The sequence below is a fragment of the Camelus bactrianus genome, chromosome 10, assembly GCF_048773025.1.
Source record: "Camelus bactrianus isolate YW-2024 breed Bactrian camel chromosome 10, ASM4877302v1, whole genome shotgun sequence".
In the NCBI taxonomy this organism is placed as follows: Eukaryota; Metazoa; Chordata; class Mammalia; order Artiodactyla; family Camelidae; genus Camelus; species Camelus bactrianus.
The window spans coordinates 51,500,945-51,519,957 of NC_133548.1; the positions used below are offsets into that span (position 1 = coordinate 51,500,945).

The 19,013-nt window shown below is 38.8% G+C and overlaps 1 protein-coding gene across 1 annotated transcript in view; it reads right to left on the minus strand.

Moving 5' to 3' along the window:
* The window catches only part of RSF1 (remodeling and spacing factor 1), a 124,563-nt gene extending 105,556 nt beyond the window's left edge, over positions 1–19,007 (minus strand). Inside the window, 2 exon segments of the mRNA XM_010973458.3 lie at positions 18,560–18,686; positions 18,688–19,007. Of these exon segments, the coding sequence (XP_010971760.2) occupies positions 18,560–18,686; positions 18,688–18,747 (187 nt within the window). The 5' untranslated portion in view covers positions 18,748–19,007.
* Positions 19,008–19,013: the final 6 nt, after the last annotated feature.

Below are 19,013 nucleotides of genomic sequence, written 5' to 3' on the forward strand. Positions count from 1 at the left end.
TACAATTCCTGGACTTGGGTAACTGTTTCCTTTCTCAAGTTGGGGAATTTTTCAGTGATTATCTCTCCAAAAATTTTCTCAGGTCCTTTCTCTTTTTCTTCTCTTTCTGGGACCCTATAATGTGAATATTAGTGCCTTCATGTTGTCCCACAGTTCTCTTAAACTATCCTTATTCTTTTCATTCCTTTTTTTTTTTTTCTGTTCTGCAGTAATGATTTCCACTAATCTGTCTTCAAGCTCACTGATCCATTCTGCCTCATTTAGTCTATTCCTGGTTCCTTCTAGTGTATTGTTCATTTCAGTGACCTTATTCTTCAACTCTGTTTTTGGTGTTCTTTATATTTTCCAACTCTTTGCTAATAACTTTGCACTGTGCATCTATATTCCTCTTGAGTTCTCTGAACACCTTGGCCATCATTACTCTCAACTCTTTCTCAGATAAACTGCCTATCTCCTCATCACTTATTTCTTCTTCTGGGATTTTATCTTGTGCCTTGGCCTGGAAGATATCCTTTTGCCACCTCATTATCGTCTATCTTTCTGTGTTTGTGGATTCCTTCTACAGGCTTTGGGATTACTGTTATCTTATTTCTAGTATCTGCCCTGGTGGATGAGGCTGAACTAGAGGCTTACACAAGTTTCCTGGCAGGAGGAGCCGGTGCCTGCCCACTGCTGGTGAAGCTTGGCCTGGATCTCTGGTGGGTAGGGCTGTGTCTAGAGGCCTTTGTGGCTTAGGAAGTCTGCTGATGGGTGCGGCTGTGTCCCCACCCTGTATGTTGTTTGGCCTGAGGCTTCCCTACAGGCTGTTGGGTGGGGCTAGGTCTTGGTGCTAATGATCCAATCAAGATGTCAGCCTCCAGGAAAGCTCATGTAGGTTAGCACTCCCAGAATGTCCGCCACCAGCTTTTATGTCCCCGGAGTGAGTTGCAGCCATCACCCCCATCCCCAGGATACCCTCCAAATCCAGTAGGCAGGTCTATCTCAGGTTCCTATGAAATCACCACCTCTGCCCTTGGACCTGGTGCATGTGTGAGTTTCCGTGAATGCTTCCCAAGTGAATGAAGTCTCCGTTTCCCCTAGTTCTGTGAGGCTCCCAGAGCCAAGTCTACCTGGCCTTCAAAACCAGATGTCGTTTGAGGTCTCCTTCTCTTCCCAATGCCAGAACCTAAGCTGGGTAGCCTGATGTGGGGCTTAGAGCTCTCTCACTCCTGTGGGAGGGCCTCTGCAACTAACAAATCTTCAGCTTTTTGATTGCCCACCCAAGGGGCATGGGGCTCAATTATATCACGAGCACGCCCCTCCTACCATCCTGCTGTGGTTCCCTCTTTATGTTTCCAGCTGCAGAAGATCCTTTTTGCCAGGTTCGTCTTTTTTCGATGGTTGTCTAGCATTCAGTTGTGGTTTCGTTGTAGTCGTGAAGAGAGGCAAACTCGTGTTCCTACCACTCTGCCATTTTGACCAGAAATCTTTTGAATTTGTTTTTTTAGGTTCCCCCCAACACCGCTCTTCTTTTGCTGTCTTCTTTTACGATATGACTACTTCTAGTGGTATGTTTGAATTCGTGTGTGTGTGTGTGTGTATGTGTATGTGTATTACAGATTTTTGGTTTGCGATTACCATGAGGTTTTGACGTAGCAGTCTGTAATATATACAAGATTGTTTTAAGTTGCTGATCTATTCATTTCTAATGCCTTATTGTGGATACAGAAGATTTTTATTACTTTTGTCTTTTAACCTCTCAACTAGTTTGTGTGTGGATGATTTCCTATCTTTACTGTATTTTGCCTTTACCTGTGAGCTTCTTCATTTTGTAATTTTGTTTCTAGTTGTGGCTTTTCCTTTTCTGCCTAGAGAAGTTCCTTATAGCATTTGTTGTAAAGCTGGTTTGGTGGTGAATTCTTTTAGCTTTTATTTGTCTATAAATCTTTTGACTTCTCCATCAAGTCTGAATGAGAGCCTTGCTGGGCAGAGCATTCTTAGTTCTAGGTTTTCCCCTTTCACCACTTTAAATATATCATGCCACCCACTTCTGGCCTGTAGAGTTCCTACTGAAAAATCACCTGATAGCCTAATGGAAGTCCCTTTTTATGTCATTTGTTGCTTTTACTTTGTTGCTTTTTAAATTTTCTCTTTATCTTTAATTTTTATCAATTTGATTACTATGTATCTTGGTGTGTTTCTGTTTGGGTTAATCCTATATGATACTCTGTGCTTCCTGGATTGGGTGACTGTTTCCTTTTCCAGGTTAGAGTATTTGTCAGCTATTGTCTCTTCAAATATTTTCTCAGGTCCTTTCTCTCTCTCATCTCTTTCTGGGATCCCTATAATGCAAATGTTAGTGCACTTGGTATATCCCAGTGGTCTCTTAAACTGTCCTCATTTATTTTCATTCTTTTTTATTTTGTTCTGCAGCAGTGATTTCCACTACTGTGTCTTCCAGCTCACTGGTCTGTCTTTCTGCCTCATTTATTCTACTACTGATTCCTTCCAGTGTATTTTTCATTTCAGTTATTGTATTCTTAAATTCCACTTGGTTGTTCTGTTATTTTTTAGCTCTTTGTTAAAAACTTCTAACTTCTTGATCTGTGCATTCATTCTTCTCCCAAGTTTTTGGACCATCTTTATGATCATTACTCTGAACCCTTTCTTGTGTAGACTGCCTGTCTCTGCTTCACTTAGCTGTTCTTCTGAGGTTTTATCTTATTCCTTCAACTGGAACATATTCTGCTGCCACCTCATTTGTCTACATTTCTATTTGTATTTCTATGTCTGTGATAGTTAAGTTACATTTCTTGACCTCTGAGAAGTGGCCCTCCGTAGGGGATGTTCTGTGTGTCCGAGGAGAACACTTCCTCTCATTACCAAGGGCCAGAAGCCAGCTGGTCCCAGGGTAGATGTGTGGCTTGCACTTGCGGACTTGGTTCTGCAGGCTATAGGATCATAGTTTTCTTGCTTCTGGTGTCTGGCCCCTGGTGGGTGAGGCTGGTCTAAGAGGCCTGTGCAGGCTTACTGGCAGGAAGGTCTGGTATCTGCCCACTGGTGGGTGAGCTGGGTCTTGGCCCTCTGGTAGGCAGGGCCATATTTAGAGGTGAGTCTAGAAGCATCTTTGGGCTTAGGAAGTCTTTAGGTTGCTGACTTGCAGATGGGTGGGGCTGTGTTTTCGTCCAATTAGTTGTTTGCCATGAGGCATCCCAGCACTGGAGCCTATAGGCTATTAGTGTACCCAGTCTTGGTGCTAAGGACCCAAGCAAGATGTCAGGCTCAAGGTGAGTTCATGCTAATGAATATTCTGATACATCCTCCACCAGTTTTTATGTCCCCTACTAGTTTTTATGTCCCTAGGGTAAGAAGCCACAGCTGCCCCTGCCTCCCCAGGAAACCTTCCAACACCAGCAGGTAGGTATGGCCCAGGCTCCTATGAAGTTGCTGCTTTTCACCTTGGTCCCAGTGCATGTGAGATTTTGTGTGTGCCCTTTAAGAGTGAAGTGTCGGTGGGGAGGATATTAGCTCAGTGGAAGTGTGTGCCCTTAGCATGCACAAAGTCCTAGGTTCAATCTCTAGTACCTGTGTTAAAACAAGTAAGTAAATAAACCTAATTACCCCCTCCCAAAAAAAAGAGTGAAGTTTTTATTTCCCCCAGTCCTGTGGAGCTCCTGTAATTAATCCCCACTGGCCTTCAAAGCCAAATGTTCTGGGGTCTCCTCTTCCCAATTTCAAGCCTCTGGGTTGGGGAACCTGATGTGGAGCTCAGAACTCTCAGTCCTGTGGAAGAACCTCTGTAATATTCTCGTTTGTGGGTCCACCACCCAGGGAGTAATGGGATTTGATTATATCATGCGTGTGCCTCTCTTCGTTGTGGATCCTTCTTTATAACTTTAGTTGCAGAAGATTTTTTGGGGTAGGTCTCAGTCTTTCTTATCTACGGCTCTTCAGCAGGTTGTTGCAGTTTTGGTGTGCTCATGAGTTGAGGTAAGCTCAAGGTGCTTCTAATCTGCTATCTTGGCCTAACCTCCAAATGCTCCTTCTTTATAGCCAAGGGGATAGAAATGAGATGTTGTGATGAGGGCTGATTTGGGATTTCAGCTGTGTCATCCTTCCATTCCTGGCTATTGAGCTTCAGAGAAGGCAAGAGCTGCTCAAATTTGGAAACTTTGGAGCCATTATTTCTTACAATATTCCTGGCTCCATTCTTTGTCTAGGATGTCAAATACACTCTGTTGAGCCTGCTGGGTATTGTTCCATGGACCAATGAGCCACTGATTGTTTTCAGTTCTCCTTCTCCATTTCATTTTAAGATAAAATGCATTGCTGTATCTTCAAGTTTACTGGTCTGTTCTTCTGCATTGTCCAACCTGCTGTTAATTTTGTTAACTTCTAATTTCAGATACTGCTTTTTTCATTCCTAGACTTTCCATGTGGTTCTTTTTTATACCTTTTATTTCTTTATCCATTATGTTCAGATTTTTCTTTAAATACGTTTATTAGTTATAAAAGCTATTTTAGCATCCTTGTATGCTAACTCTATCACCTCTGTCATTTCTTAATCTATTTTTTGGACTGATTTTTCTCCTAGTTATAGGTTACACTGGATATGCTTCTTGGAATGACCAATAATTTCCACTTAGATGCTGGAAAATATCAAAGTCACACTATTGTTGTTGAGTGTTTGCAATCATTCCATAGAGAGTTGGGCTTCGTTTTGGCAGGTATTTATTTATAGATCCACCTGATCCTTCTGAGAACTTTCCTGTCTTTACTACATAACGATTCAAGTGTGTTCTCCACTGCATGCCTTGGGTGCTCCAAAGGACCCTTCACTCTGTCAGAGTCAGATGTCTCCTGTGTAAATTTTGGAAATGTTTTGATAGTAATTTCCTGGATGTTCACTGCCTGGCTTTATAGAGTTCTACTTTATACACTCATGACCTAGTATTCAGCAAAGACTCAAGGTGCCCCCTATGAAGATCTCTGGAGTTCTTTTGTCTGCATAATTCCTGTCTTTTCAGAAACTGGCCATGTATCTCCTAGCTACCTAAGCCTCTCCAAAATCCAATCTTTGCCTCCTCAACTGAGTGAGGCTTGCAGGCTCTTACTATGCTCCCTCTCCCTGCTTCTTCAGGAAGCCACGGTAGTTGTCGAGCTCATATCTTTTATTTCCCAGTCTCAGGGATCACAGCCCTACTCTGCCTATGGTATAATACCTAATAAAAGATAGTTCATATACTTTGGTCCAGTTTACTAAGCATTTGTGACAAGGGAGTAAAGACTCCTTATTTCTCCATCACAGCCAGAGGTGAAATTGCTAATTTTTAAAAATGAAATGAAAGACATACATATTTGAGCAGAGTATGCGAATGTGAAGAATGAATTATAAATGGATCTACTTTTCACATGTAAAGTATCTAAAAAGAAGTAACAGGGATATTACACTTTAAAAAAAAAAAATTTCCAAAAAAGTAAAACGGAATATTAGATCCTTAGAGCTACGTTAGAGGTTGATGTTATTGTCTCCATTATGAAGAGGCTCACAAATCAGTAACTTGCCCAGGTCACACAAATACCAAGCGGCAAAGCTAAGTCTAACCCAGCAACACTAAAGATCATGGTTTTTCACTCTATACCACATTGCTTCTCATTACTTGTCACCATAAATAATACATTTTAAGAGAACTAGTTTCCCAAGTTGAATTTATCAAAATCTCTGTGTCTTACTTAGCAAAAGTTGTTATTAACTACCAATCATAACCTTCAGCAACCACCACCCTGACCAATCAGCAGCCATCAACATCAAGGCAAGACCCTCCCACCAGCAAAAAGATTACAACTTGCTGAAGGCTCAGATGATGTTTAGTATTTTTTTAGCAATAAAGTTATATTTTTAAACTAAGGTATGTACATTGGGGGTTTTTTTTGTAGCTATTTGCAACTTAATGGACTACAATATAGTATAAACACAACTTTTATATGCACTGGTAAACCAAAAACTTTACATAACTCACTTTGTTGCAGTGGTCTGGGATCCAGTATTAGAATAAAATTCAAAGATTTTGTGAAATTTGACATGCCAAATCTAAAAATTCAGGTGAAACTATAAAGGGCTGAAAATAACCAATAGCATTTCAAAGAAGAACAAGGTGGGAGACCGTGCCTTATCAGACAGAAGCACTTACTTTAAAGCTATAGCAAGTAAAACCACATGATGAAGGATACACCAATGTAACAAATAGCCCAGAAAAGACCCGCATATATATGGAAACTGGTATACAAGAGACAGCATTACAAATTAGGAAGGGGAAAGAACTCACATATTATACAAAAATAAATTCCAGTAAGTTTAAGCCTACAATTTGAAAATCAAAACTTTTAGAAGAAAATACAGATGAAAATCCTATGCCTCAAAATCATAAAGAGAATGGTTTCTTAAATGAGATATGAAAAGTGTAAATGTGAAAAAAAAACTGACAGTTATACTACACTAAAATTTTAAAGTTTGGATTAACAAGATACTATAAAAACAGTAAAAAAAAAAAAAAAAAAAGAAGGTAAGCAGCATTAAGATACTTAAATTGCAAATAAAAGACAAAGGACTGACATCTAAAATATATACAAACTTGCTACAAATCAATAAAAACAACAAAGAGAAATGGGGAAATGCTATACAAAGGTAATTCACAGAAGGGAAAACTAAATGGCTATAAACATTAAAAAATGCTCAACCTTATCAGAGCAATAATGAGAAACTAATTCCCAAGCACATTATCAAAAACTTGAAAAGTCTGACAATGCCAGGTTTTGATTATCTGGATAAATGGGAACCCTCATATACTTCTAGTAGTGTAAAAATTGATAGAGCTAATCTGGAAAGCAATTGGGCTACATAGCAAAGCTAAAAGAAAGGCAATGGATGTTCCCTATCCACGGATGTGGAATCTGCAGATATAGCAGGTGGACTGCATGCACTAAGACATTTCATTTAACGGACCTGAGCATCCTTGGATTTTGGTATCCAAGGGGGTCCTGGAAACAATTTCCCTCTGATACCAAGGGATGATTTCAGCCCAGCAATTCCACCACTAAGCAAAGCTGCTAGAATGTTCATTACAGCATTACACTTAATAACACAAAAACAAACCTCAATATCCACCAATTTAAAAAAATAAATTACAGTATTTTCATGTAATAGGATATTATACAACAGTTAAAGCAAATAAAACAGCAATGCATCAACATGGATATTATTCCAAAAACAGTGTGGGGGGAAGGAAGTTGTAGAGGAATACATACAGTGTTACATTGTTTACATATAAAGCTTTAAAGCATGTAAACCCACACCATGTATTGTTTATGGGTACATAAATATATACTCTTAGTATAAAAGTGTTCATGGGAACAACAAACTCCAAAATTCAGGACAGTGGTTGCCTATGAGAATGGAGGAAAGACAGTAAGAACAGAAGTAATATACAGAGGGCTTCAAATAAATTTGTAATTTTAATGTCTTAAAAAGTAAAGCAAAAGCAAGGAAATTAAAATAAAAAGCACATCCTAGAAAATTTCAGATCTCTAGGGATTAAGAAAAAAAATCATAAAAATCTTTCAGGAAGGAAAAGAAACTCACTTACAAAGGAACAAGAATCAGACTGACAGATTTCTCATCAGCAACAGTGGATGCTAGAAGATAAAAGAGCAATATTGTCAAAGTTCTGGGGGGAAATTATTTTAACACTGGAATTCTGTATTCAATTTAACTGGGCAGTCAGAACAGAGGACAAAATAAACATATTTTTAGACATGCAAAAACTCAAAGTTCACTACTTAGAGACCCTGTTTGAAAAAGAGTATACCAGAGCAAAAGAACAAATCTAACAGGAAAAATATGGGAATCAAAAACAGTGGTGAGTGAATAAACAACTAAAACATATAGTTTAATTTAAATAATTGTGGAGAAACATAAAAGTAAATGAATGACAATACGGAACTAAAATAAAATCCCAGGTAATTAAAACATGGTAGGCTGGGTGTGGGACTTCTCAGTCAGGGAGGAAGCCTGTTAAGATTCTTATATTGCCTGAGTATGTTATAGTCATTAAAGCAATTTACTATGCTCTAGAATCAACCTTAGAGAAAATGCAAAAAATCTCCCAATATTAATTTCCTAATAGATGTAATTATTTACATTATTGATAATTTTGCTTAAGAATTATATATAATTTCCTCAAGCGGTTAACATTTTGTTTTTCAAGATGGAGCGATCCTGCACTAAGTAAATGGCCTGAGACCAGACTTTAATTATAACTCAAGTAATAATACAGGGTTAGTTACCACATGGTGTCTAATAGCACGTGTAATAGTTGGAGAGTCACTCCTAATATGGCATTCTACTCAAAAGCTCTGTCAAACAATCTTTCAAGATTAATCAAGAATTACTTATCAACTATCAACCCACACAAATGACATACAGTTACTTATGTACTTCTCATCTGTATAATGGACTTAATCCACACTACATATTTAATATATCTATTTATTTAGAGTGGTATTTCAATTTGAAGTTCCATCTGTTTCTTTGTAGGGAGGGGAGAACAGAAAAACTGTCTAACAACTATCAAATCTTTACCTAGCAGAACATAGCATAAAATTACAACAAATGGTTTTTCCAAAAGAAAATGACAGACTATCTCAGTTAAACAAAGCTTTACTTATAAGAGAATACAACTGGGCACCAGTGCCAAGATAGTTTTAACTATATGATATGAGGCTGGTTGACTCTGACAATGTGGACTGCATACAAGGACAATGGACCTTAAAGTTATGTGTGGATTTTGTACTGCACCGAGGATGGGCATCCCTAATGCCCCTTCTGTTCAAGGGTCAACTGTACATATCTGTACAAGCAATACCCAAAATGAAAAAGAGTTATACCCTGACAGATCTCTAGCAAGCAAAGAAAAGAAAAACTAAAAACACATCAAAATAGTTATTATTACTAATTTGAAATATATGACATTTATTCATTCAACTAACACTTTTAGCACTTAGTACAAGAAACAAAGTAAATAAAGCAAAATAAATTTCTTGTGGAAGCTACAGTCAGTCATGTCATGCTGCCTTTATTTCATTTTTTTTTCTTTTTTTACTTTAAAGAAAAAAAAAAAAAAACCTTCTCAGAAGTTTATAACTCTTGTGTCCCAATCTAACTTTCTCACATGGTCTGAAATTCCTCAACCACAAATCTTTTAGAAACCTAATGCCTAAAGGTAGGTTGTAATTTCCTAGACACACTTTATTATTTCATGCTTCTGTGCTTTTTCTCATGCTGTTCTCTACCTGGAATGCTTTTCCATCTTCTATTCAACCATCTAAATTTCCATAATGACGATAGTGATGCTATGATATTCCCTGGGAATAGTTAGGTACTTGTTCTTTCATATTCCCAAAGCACCCTCTCTCTTACAGCAATTATGCTTCTATATATATGTAATTGTTTGCATTAATAGATTCATGCAAGCATGACCATGAAAACATGACAAAAATACGTGCTGTCTACAAGAGATATACTTTAGAACCAAAGATACAAGGAGGTTAAAAGGATGTAAAAAGACATACTGTGCAAAACAGTAACCAAAAGACAACTAGAGAGGCAATATTATTATCAGACAAAATAGACTTTAAGACAAAAGTTGAAGAAAAGTACCAGGTCAAACAGGTGAGGACAGACATTCCTGGTTACACATTAGAATCACTGATGCTAGGACCCCAATCCCCAAAGATTCTGATTTTACTGGCTTCTGGCAGGGCCAAGGCATCAGTATTTTTCAAAAGGATTCTCCAGGTGATCCTAACGTGCAGTCAGAAATAGTTAACTAAATCACTAGATTATAATAAAGGTTGAAAATCACTGAGCTGGAAGTGAAAAAAGTAAGATCACTTTTTTAATTAGGGTAAATGGAAATTTTAACAGTAGGGAAACCCACCCTGGAGGATTCTGATGACACACTGCACAAAGCTTTACAGCTATAAGAAGCAGACCCTTTTTTAAGATTAAAGAAGAGAATTGCAGATGACCTTTAAACAATATAGGGGCTAGGGGCATCCATCCTCCACACAGTCAAAAATTCAAGTGTAAATTATAGTGAACCCTCCATATCCATGATTCTTCCATATTTGCAGTTCTGTACCCACAGATTCATCCAGCACTGGATCATGTAGTACTGTATAGTATTTACTATTGAAAAAAATCACTGTATAAGTTCATGTTGCTCAAGAGTGAACTGTATTTCTAAGGTTAAGGAAGACTAGGGTTGTCCCAAGCAAAGATGAATAGGTAACAACGAAGTTCAAGGCATTCAACTGTATCTAAAAACTTCTATTTATTTACTGTTAATAAATGTCACTATCCCATTAAAGTATTATACCTTTTATATCATAATGTTCATACTAATGAATTGGAAACTTTTAAAAGTAAAAAAGTATAAATGAGTAGAAAAGCATGCTATCATCTGACTCAGAGGCCTAAGTGTGAACACTCAGACCAAGACCACAACACTGAGGATCACATTACAATCATAAGATCATATCTGAGGAGACAGTACAGTGGTTAAAAACTAGGGCTGTGAAGCAAGATTTACCCAGTTTTAAATTCCCACAGCATTATAATCATCTTTGTACCAAATTTCCCCCCGACTCTTTAATGCTGTGTGACTTCAGGCAAGTTACTTTACTGCTTTTAAGACTCAGTTTCTTTATCTATAAAAGTAAAAAATAGTAACAGCAATATAGAGTGGTTGTAAGGGTTAAATAAAGTAACCTTGCTAGAAGACTTTAGTATAGCGCCTGACTCAACAGTAAAGTTCTAATAACTATAACATTAGATTAAAGGCATTTTACTTGTAAAATTATGAAAAAGCATACATACTCCAAAGCTCCTCATTTCTGCATTTTTACAATTTAGTTTTGTTTCTATATAAGACAAGAATGGAGTAATTAAGGTTGAAAAGGGAGGTCCAAAATATAGGGAAATAGGAAAGAAAAAGAATGAGACATAGTTATCACGATGACTCACACTAGGTAAGTGTAGAAGAGAAAATAGAGTATAAAATGAAAAGGCCATGAAGGCAAAGAAAAAGGACAAACCAGCTGATCACAGTCAAAATTTATAGGACAAAAAAAAAAAATCCTCCAAAATGAATATTATAGAATGTCTGGATTCAGGTGCCAGCCCAAGTTAGCATTAATGGAGATGGCTCCTTTAAGGTTAAAGTAAAGCTTAGCAAGCAAGACTTGAGCTGGAATATAAACTAAGCTCCATTATATTTCTGATCAGACAAAGTCCTTTGGTGTGTTACAATATCCCCAAACTCCAAGCACCAAAACTAAGTTACAATTTGGAAGAACTCACTCTAATTTTATTTTTCCCTAAAAGACTTTATAATGTTTAAATATTGAGGAAATGGCAAATTATGTTTATTTGCAAATCCAACTGTGAGGATGCTTGGGGCAAAAGCAACAGGAAAAATATAAAAATAAATTCCCTAAAATATCGAGCATTTCAAGTGTCAAAGCTTTATAGCCAATACTCTAATTTCTCTGTAAAACACTGACTGATTCTCAGATACGTAAACCGCCCACTACTAAGCATGCTGTTCTCTAGTAGGTTCTCCTCAACCCTCTTTCTCCCTGAGTAACTCAAGCATATCTTTTAATTTCTACCTTCAATCAATACATCCTTTCCCATCTAAGTGCATGGCATCACCGTTCATCTAACCTTATCCTCACCGAGACCTGGGGACTCTACCTCCAAATCATCTTAAATCAACCCACTTGGGTGAGACTTTAAGGACAGTGTAACAGTAATATTACAATTCTTACCCTTACTGCCAATCAGTATGTTACTCAGCCCCCATCCCAGTCTTGCCTTATGACAGGCAGAGGAAGCCACCGCTGTCTTTGAGTGAATGAATTTGATTCAATGTAATGTCTTCATCTCCCTGTTATCAGAAAAGCTTTTAGATTCACTTAACCTAAGAAAGAAGAGTAGTAAAACAGGTGTGTGTAAAATTATATAAATATTGAGAAAACTACTGCTCTATTATTTTCATTCACAGGACAGTCTAGGTACTTGATTAGTATCATTCTGGCTCTAAAAGCATTCTCAAACACAAAGATAATCATTTGATAGTTATCTTTCTTCACTAGAATAGGGATGAACAAATTCTTTTTTTCTGTAAAGGCCAGATAGTAAATATTTTAGGTTCTGTAGGCTATACTTCTTCGTCACAATCAGTCAACTCTGCCGTGTTAGTGTTAAAGCAACCACAGACAATACGTAAACATGGCATGGCCATGTGCCAATAAAACTTTATTGACAAAAACAGCCAATGGGCCAGATTTGGCCTACAGGCTGTACTTTGCCCTTCCCTGCATTAGACTATCACAGACTAGGATTTAACCTCCAATTATATGCATTTATTTTAAATACAATATTATATCTAATTAAAAGGGACACAAAATCTGTTTAATTCAAGTGCTAGCACTAACCAACATACCATTCATTTCCCAACTACCAAAGGAAACAGAGTCATTCTTATATAGTGTGCAAATGTTTATTTAATAGCTTATTTTATATAAGACTTAAATCTAAAAGGAAGTTTTAGAACAGAACATGGTCCTATAATAAACTGAGGAAAAACTACTCATCTCATAAACATTAATCCCTGCCCTCCAGGAGCTTACAGTATCATAGGTTAGACAGTAAGTACAAAAAGTGCTCTGAGTACTGTGATATAAAATCTACATATGGCATGTGTGGGTAAGAAGGCAGAAATGGTTCATTTAACTTGAGAGACAGAGGAAGCAGGAAATTTTTCACATAAGCACTTGATGCTTAAAGAGCAGATAAATGATGCGCAGGAGTACAGCGAGCAAGCAAGAGAAGGAAGATGGTAAAAGAATATTCAACTCAGGCAGGAGGATGAAGCAAAGGCACAAAGATGTGAAAAAAACTTTCATTCCTTCAGAGATGTGCAAACAGTTCAGCTTGACTAAAATAGAGTAGCAATGACAATAGAAAAGTGAGGTTAAATATAAAACTGGATAAAGAAACAGACTCAAGACATGGAACAAAGTAGAAAGTATGTCAGAGGTTGAGGTCTAGGATGGCTCCTTGGTGTCTGCTCTGGGTGACTTGGGTGGATGACGGTAATATTCATCATGAGAGGCAATTCAAGATTAAAAATAAATAAAGTGGCAACTTAAATTTTCTTTTATAGAGCCTCTTAGAAAGCTACCTTTTGAAACATAACTGACATATAACATACTCATTTCAGGTGGACATGATTCATATTTGTATATATTGTGAAATGATCACCACAGTAAGTCTAGTTAACATCCAACACCACATATAGTTATAAATTTTTTTCTTTCATTAAGAACTTTTGAGATTTACTCTTAGCAACTTTCAAATATATAATATAGTATTATTAACTACAGTCACCATGCTGTACATTATATTCCCATGATTTATTTATTTTATAACTGGAAGTATATACCTTTTGACCACCTTCACCCATTTCATTTCTTGGTAGACTACTTTATATAATTTTTTTGGTGTGATTACCAAAGAAATACACAATTAGTATAGAAGACAAAATGTGAAAAAATATAAGAAAAATCAAAGGAAAAAAACCCCTGTAATCATACCATCCAGAAAATGATTAAGATAAACTTGTACAAATAAAGGGCAAAAAGGCAAACAGATGGGATAAATACAAAACTAAACAAATTATAAAACAAAGCTCACTAAAATATACATCATTACAGAGTATACAGTAAACTTGTCCATATAATAACATTAAAAAAAAAACATTGTTTCATTGTCTAACTTTGCTGGTAAGCTGTGAGCTCAGAAGGGGCAGGATTTTATCTACCTTGCTCCTTAATATGTCTCCAAAGTATAAGTGTACCTGGCACACAGTAGGTAGTCACTTAACATCTGAAAGAACAAATCTGTTTTAATGAAGCCCTGGATTGCTCTATCAAACAGTATCTGATCCTCTAAAAACTCTAACATGAAAAGAAAATAGAAAACACTCTAATAGCCTTTGCAATGGGATCTACCATACAGTAAAAAAAAAAAAAAAAAAAAAAAAAAACACTCAGGCATAATATATTAAAACTATATCCATCAGGCAGAAAGCCAAAGAAATTTTCTTGAATCCAAAAACACACATAAATACTTTTCTTAAACACATGATTCAGGTTAAAATGTACTGAATCTGAATTGTTCTTACTTTGCCACACTGCATGAGGCTGTACATCACACCATAAAATTGTCATAGATAAATTTAGTCTATTAATTTACAAACTAGAATTCACAGAACATTAGTTCCACTTGAAAAAAATCACGGCGGAAAAAAAATAAGTCTTTGAATGGTAGTAGTAACTCAAGCTCAGCTTTGCTACTTCTTACTAGATTAGAAAATCCTTAAAAGAAGGGCCCATGTTTAATTTGTTTTTAAAAAGAATCTCCACAATGTTTACTGTACTTAGCATATAACAAATATTCAATATACATATTAACTAAATTAAGTAGCTAATAAATGCTTGCCTTCCTTTCTAGCTGAGAACTTCACAACATAGATAAATTTTAAGGCAAACTTAGTAATTAAAAAACAAGAAAGTCAGTTATCATAAACAGGCCCAATTTAGCCAGAGAACTCCTTCTGTCCCTATTATCTCCAGTCCTGGGATGATGCCAGCAACCTCCCTCCAAGCCTCCATAAATTTTGGTTACCTCAACTCTATGATATACCAAAAATGATGGAGAAGAAGTACCTTTCTCTTTCTCCCTCAAACAGATGTCTAAGGAATATTTCTTTTTTCAAAGGTGGAAGAGCCAAAACTGGACATATTCAACCAAATGAGGCTCTGGTTCCAGCAATGCTACCACCAACAGTCTACCGCCGTAGACCCCAAGCAACTCCTGGCACACAGAGCTGGTAAGATCTTCAGCTCAAAGCAACTGAAGGTAATGTCACCATTCTACTTTATGAATGCACCTAAAAACTACCGTCACACAATTCAATTAGCATCAGTAGGAGAGAGCATATTAAGTCACAGTCATTACTCCAGTTAAAAATAAAAGGCATATCCTTTTATATTTGACATTTTGACTATAAGAGTTAAATTTCAAATTATTAAAAAATGCAAAAAAACAAACCAAAAACTGCTCTAAAAATTTAAAATTAAAAAAAGAAACCAAAAAATACCCTAATGATTCAACTTATTTAATACTATATAATAACTCAGTCAACCATTATCTACACACCTCAACAGACTGTTCTTAAATTTATGTAACTTCTCAATCAATACCCACACAAAAACTATCCTTAAAGAATGAAAAAGGAAATTTCCCACTTGAAACATTATGTTCTCTATAAGAGAGGGGAGATACCTGGGAGCCTTGGATGTTAGTTATCTACAAAGGCAATGTCCACTTTCATTTATATTCATACCTCCTGATCATCCACCTCCTGTCAAGAGGAAGCTGGAAAGTCCATACAGAGCACAGAACTAGGAGGGCTACAGTAGACGTTGAGGGAGCGGGGATAAAATGACACCTTTAGTTGGCACGTCTTTTCCTATTCAGAATAATCCTTTTCCACTAGCCTCCAAACTTGATGATGACAAAGACTTTATCCCCAGAGCAGAAGAGCTCAATATTATACCTGTGCTTAAATCCCTTTCTCACTACATGCTAAAAATTTAACAATTTAATTTTAAATGCACTTGTGTGTCTTCTAGCTAATAAGCATCTTTAATAAAATTTCTAATACAAGAATATAGCCATATTCAATATCTTGTAGTAATAAATGGTGAAGAATATGAGAATGAATTTATGTATGTTCCTATTTGACTGAAGTATTGTGCTGTACACCAGAAATTGACACAACATTGTAAACCGACTGTATTTCAATAAAAATATATTTAAAAAAATCAAATAAAGTTAACTTCAGACCAAAAAAAAAGAATATTTATAAGTGCTTGGTTTATAAAAGGATTTTGGAAACATTTCATTTGATCCTGAGGTATTATCTCTATTCACTCAAGAAACTGAGGTCCATAGAAATTAAGTAATTTGCCCCACAACCTACATATTAATATTACACCATTCATCACAACTCCTTCCCCAAAAAACTGAGTTCAAATCTTAGTTGGACCAGTAGTTTCATCAGCTACAAGTAGTTAATCATCACCAAAGGCCTGAAAATCTTTTCCCTGCACAGTAACAACACCTCTTCTGCAGAGACTTTTCATTTGCCAAGTTTCTTGAACTGTGTAACATTAATTAATAATTATTATTAGATCACCTTATAACAAGATTTATTATTATAGCCACAATCATAGCAACAGTAATGCAGTGGGTGAACCCACTGGTATAATTCCTCAGCCCATATTGTTTCCCATTTTTCACTTAGCTGGTAGCCTACTGTTCAACTCTAGAAAGAAAGGTAACATGAAGTAATAACTGACCCTGATATTTTTTCTTGTTATTAACAGAAGCCAAATGCAGTGGCCTAAATACTTAAAAGGAATGGAGAGGCAAGTAATCTTGTATACCACCCAAAATATAATGCCATGACAGAAAGTTTATACCTGCCTTCCAACCTGGTCCAAGTAAAATCCGGAAACAATTTATGGGGGTTGTATAGCTAATTTCTTTTTAATGAAATTAAAAAAAAAAATTTACCGGCAATCCTTTTCCCCAAATTCCCAAATTTCTTTCTTATAGATACATTACATTAATTTCCAAGTAAGTTACAACTCATTCTTCACAATGACCATTTCCTTAAAAATTGAACGTAAATGCAATTTGATAACAAATTGTAATTGAAATTACTATACTGCGGAGCTTAACTTTTCAAGGAATTCTACAGGAAATCTTTATATAATGTATAATGTAACCTTTTATATGCCAGAGTTTAATTAATGGTAGAGGAGATTTGGGCAGGTAAGAAGAGATATGTGCTTGTACCACGACTGCTGTATTAATTTGAGTCTTTGGTTAGCTGTAACATCATTTTTCTCTATAGGTAATACTTAGAAGAACTTCACACTTGGGTTCTTCTTAGCTAAGTAAACACATCCTGTTAACAGAAACTTCATTCCATGGAGAATTGATGAGCGACCCTGCTTTCTTAGAAAGGAAATAGCTATCTGTTTGTACCATACCCAGTCCACCCTGGCCACCTAATACGGACAAAGTGTGGACCGGGGGAGATCTATTTGGAAAATGTTTCTTCTCCAGCCAAGGGCTGTTCCCAGATAAATGCAATGCTCAGGGTACAACAAAAAACCTTTCTCTGAGGGAAGAAATGTGCAGGAAAGGAGAGGCATGGATCAGGAATAAATAGGGGGTGAGTGTATGCGCTCAGTGAGGGCTGGAGGCAGCAAGCGCAGCGCGGAGATGCTCCAGCTAAAGAGCCAGGAGCAGCAGCAGCAGCAGCAGCAGCAGAAGTTTCAATGGGGCCGGGCAGAGCATGCGCCCTGCACCCGCGGCGGTGGCCTTATGTGGAAGGAGCACCACTTGCGAACACCAATAATAGACCAGCGGCACCAGAGAGAGAAACATGAGCATCAAGCACCTTCTTCAACTGTTTCCCCCTCCGTCTGAGCCCCTCCTCCACGCTACATACTAACCACCCCACCCTACCCTACATATGGGAGGGCGACTTCTTCTTCCCTAAGACCTACTGCCAAGATGAAGGGGGAAGGGACTGGAAAAGTGGGGAGATGGTTTTCCATTATTTGGGGGAGGTGGAGAGGAGGAGGAAAACTATGGGGGAGGAGAAATTAACCTCTACCTCCAAAGTGAAGAAGCCAAACCGACTTCGTCCCCCAAAGCAAGAATGGAAGAGACCCCCTCCTATGGGGGAGGAGCAAACCTCTCGACTCAGAGGAAGGAGTTTTGGGGGTTAAATCGGCCCTGGAGAGGAAGGGAAGAGAGACCAGAGCCGACTCTCTCGGGGGAGTTCCCACTAGAGGGAGGGAGAGATGAAGTGTCCGCTGGCCCCCGCCCACCCAGGTGGAGGGAGAGAAAGGGGCGCCCTGAGATGAGCCTAGCCTCCCCCGAGATGGTCGGGAGGATGGAGGGAGGAGGGAGAGAGTGGGGGGGGGGGTGGGAGAGAAAAGCGCAAAGCTGGCCGGAACCTGCGCTCCCCTTCCCCCGCCACCGAGAGGGAGAAGGGGTGGGGTACCGGCCCCCGCCTCGGGATCAGCAATCTCAGGGGTGGCCGACCTGCACAATGACCCCTCCCCACCCTCAGCCCGGACCTAGGCGCGACGCCCCCACCTCCGCCGGGGGGTCCGGCGGAGTGGCCCTCGGGGGCCTCCGCCCCGCCTCCCCACTGCTCAAGACCCCGAGGCTAGGCGGAGAAGACGCGTTGGGCGGAACTGCGCCCCAGGAGGAGGACAGAGCCGCGGAGGCCCGGGTTGTGTGAAGAGCAGAGAGAAGGAGCGTGCCAGGGCCGCTTCCCGCCGGGCGTTCGGGCCCCTCGCTTACCTTCTCCGTTGCCGACGTCCGGCGGCGGAGCTTGCAGCACCCGCTCCAGCTCGGGGAACGGCAATTCAGGCAGGTCGAGCAGCGGCCCGTAGCGCTCCAAGAAGGAGCACACTACGGCGAAGTTGGGAGCACGAACCTGGGCACGCCGGAGGAGCCATCGCCGCCGCCGCTGCCGCCGCCGCCGCCATTTTGAGACTGGAGGATGGAGGAGGAGGCGATGGGGGGTGGAGGGAGTTGGGGTGCCGAGGAATGGCAGAGCAACCGTACCAACAACAGGAGGCGCTAGCAAGTGAGCGCCCCTGCGGATCCGAGCGTCTCAGGCACGGCGCCGCGATCCCACAATACAACGGCGGCCCGGAGCAGTCGAGAACAGTCAGACGGAGGAAAGAGAGGCACTCCGTGCCTTTCACTTTCCGCCCTGTTTCCGCCCCACCCCCTCTACTTCGCTCCTCCC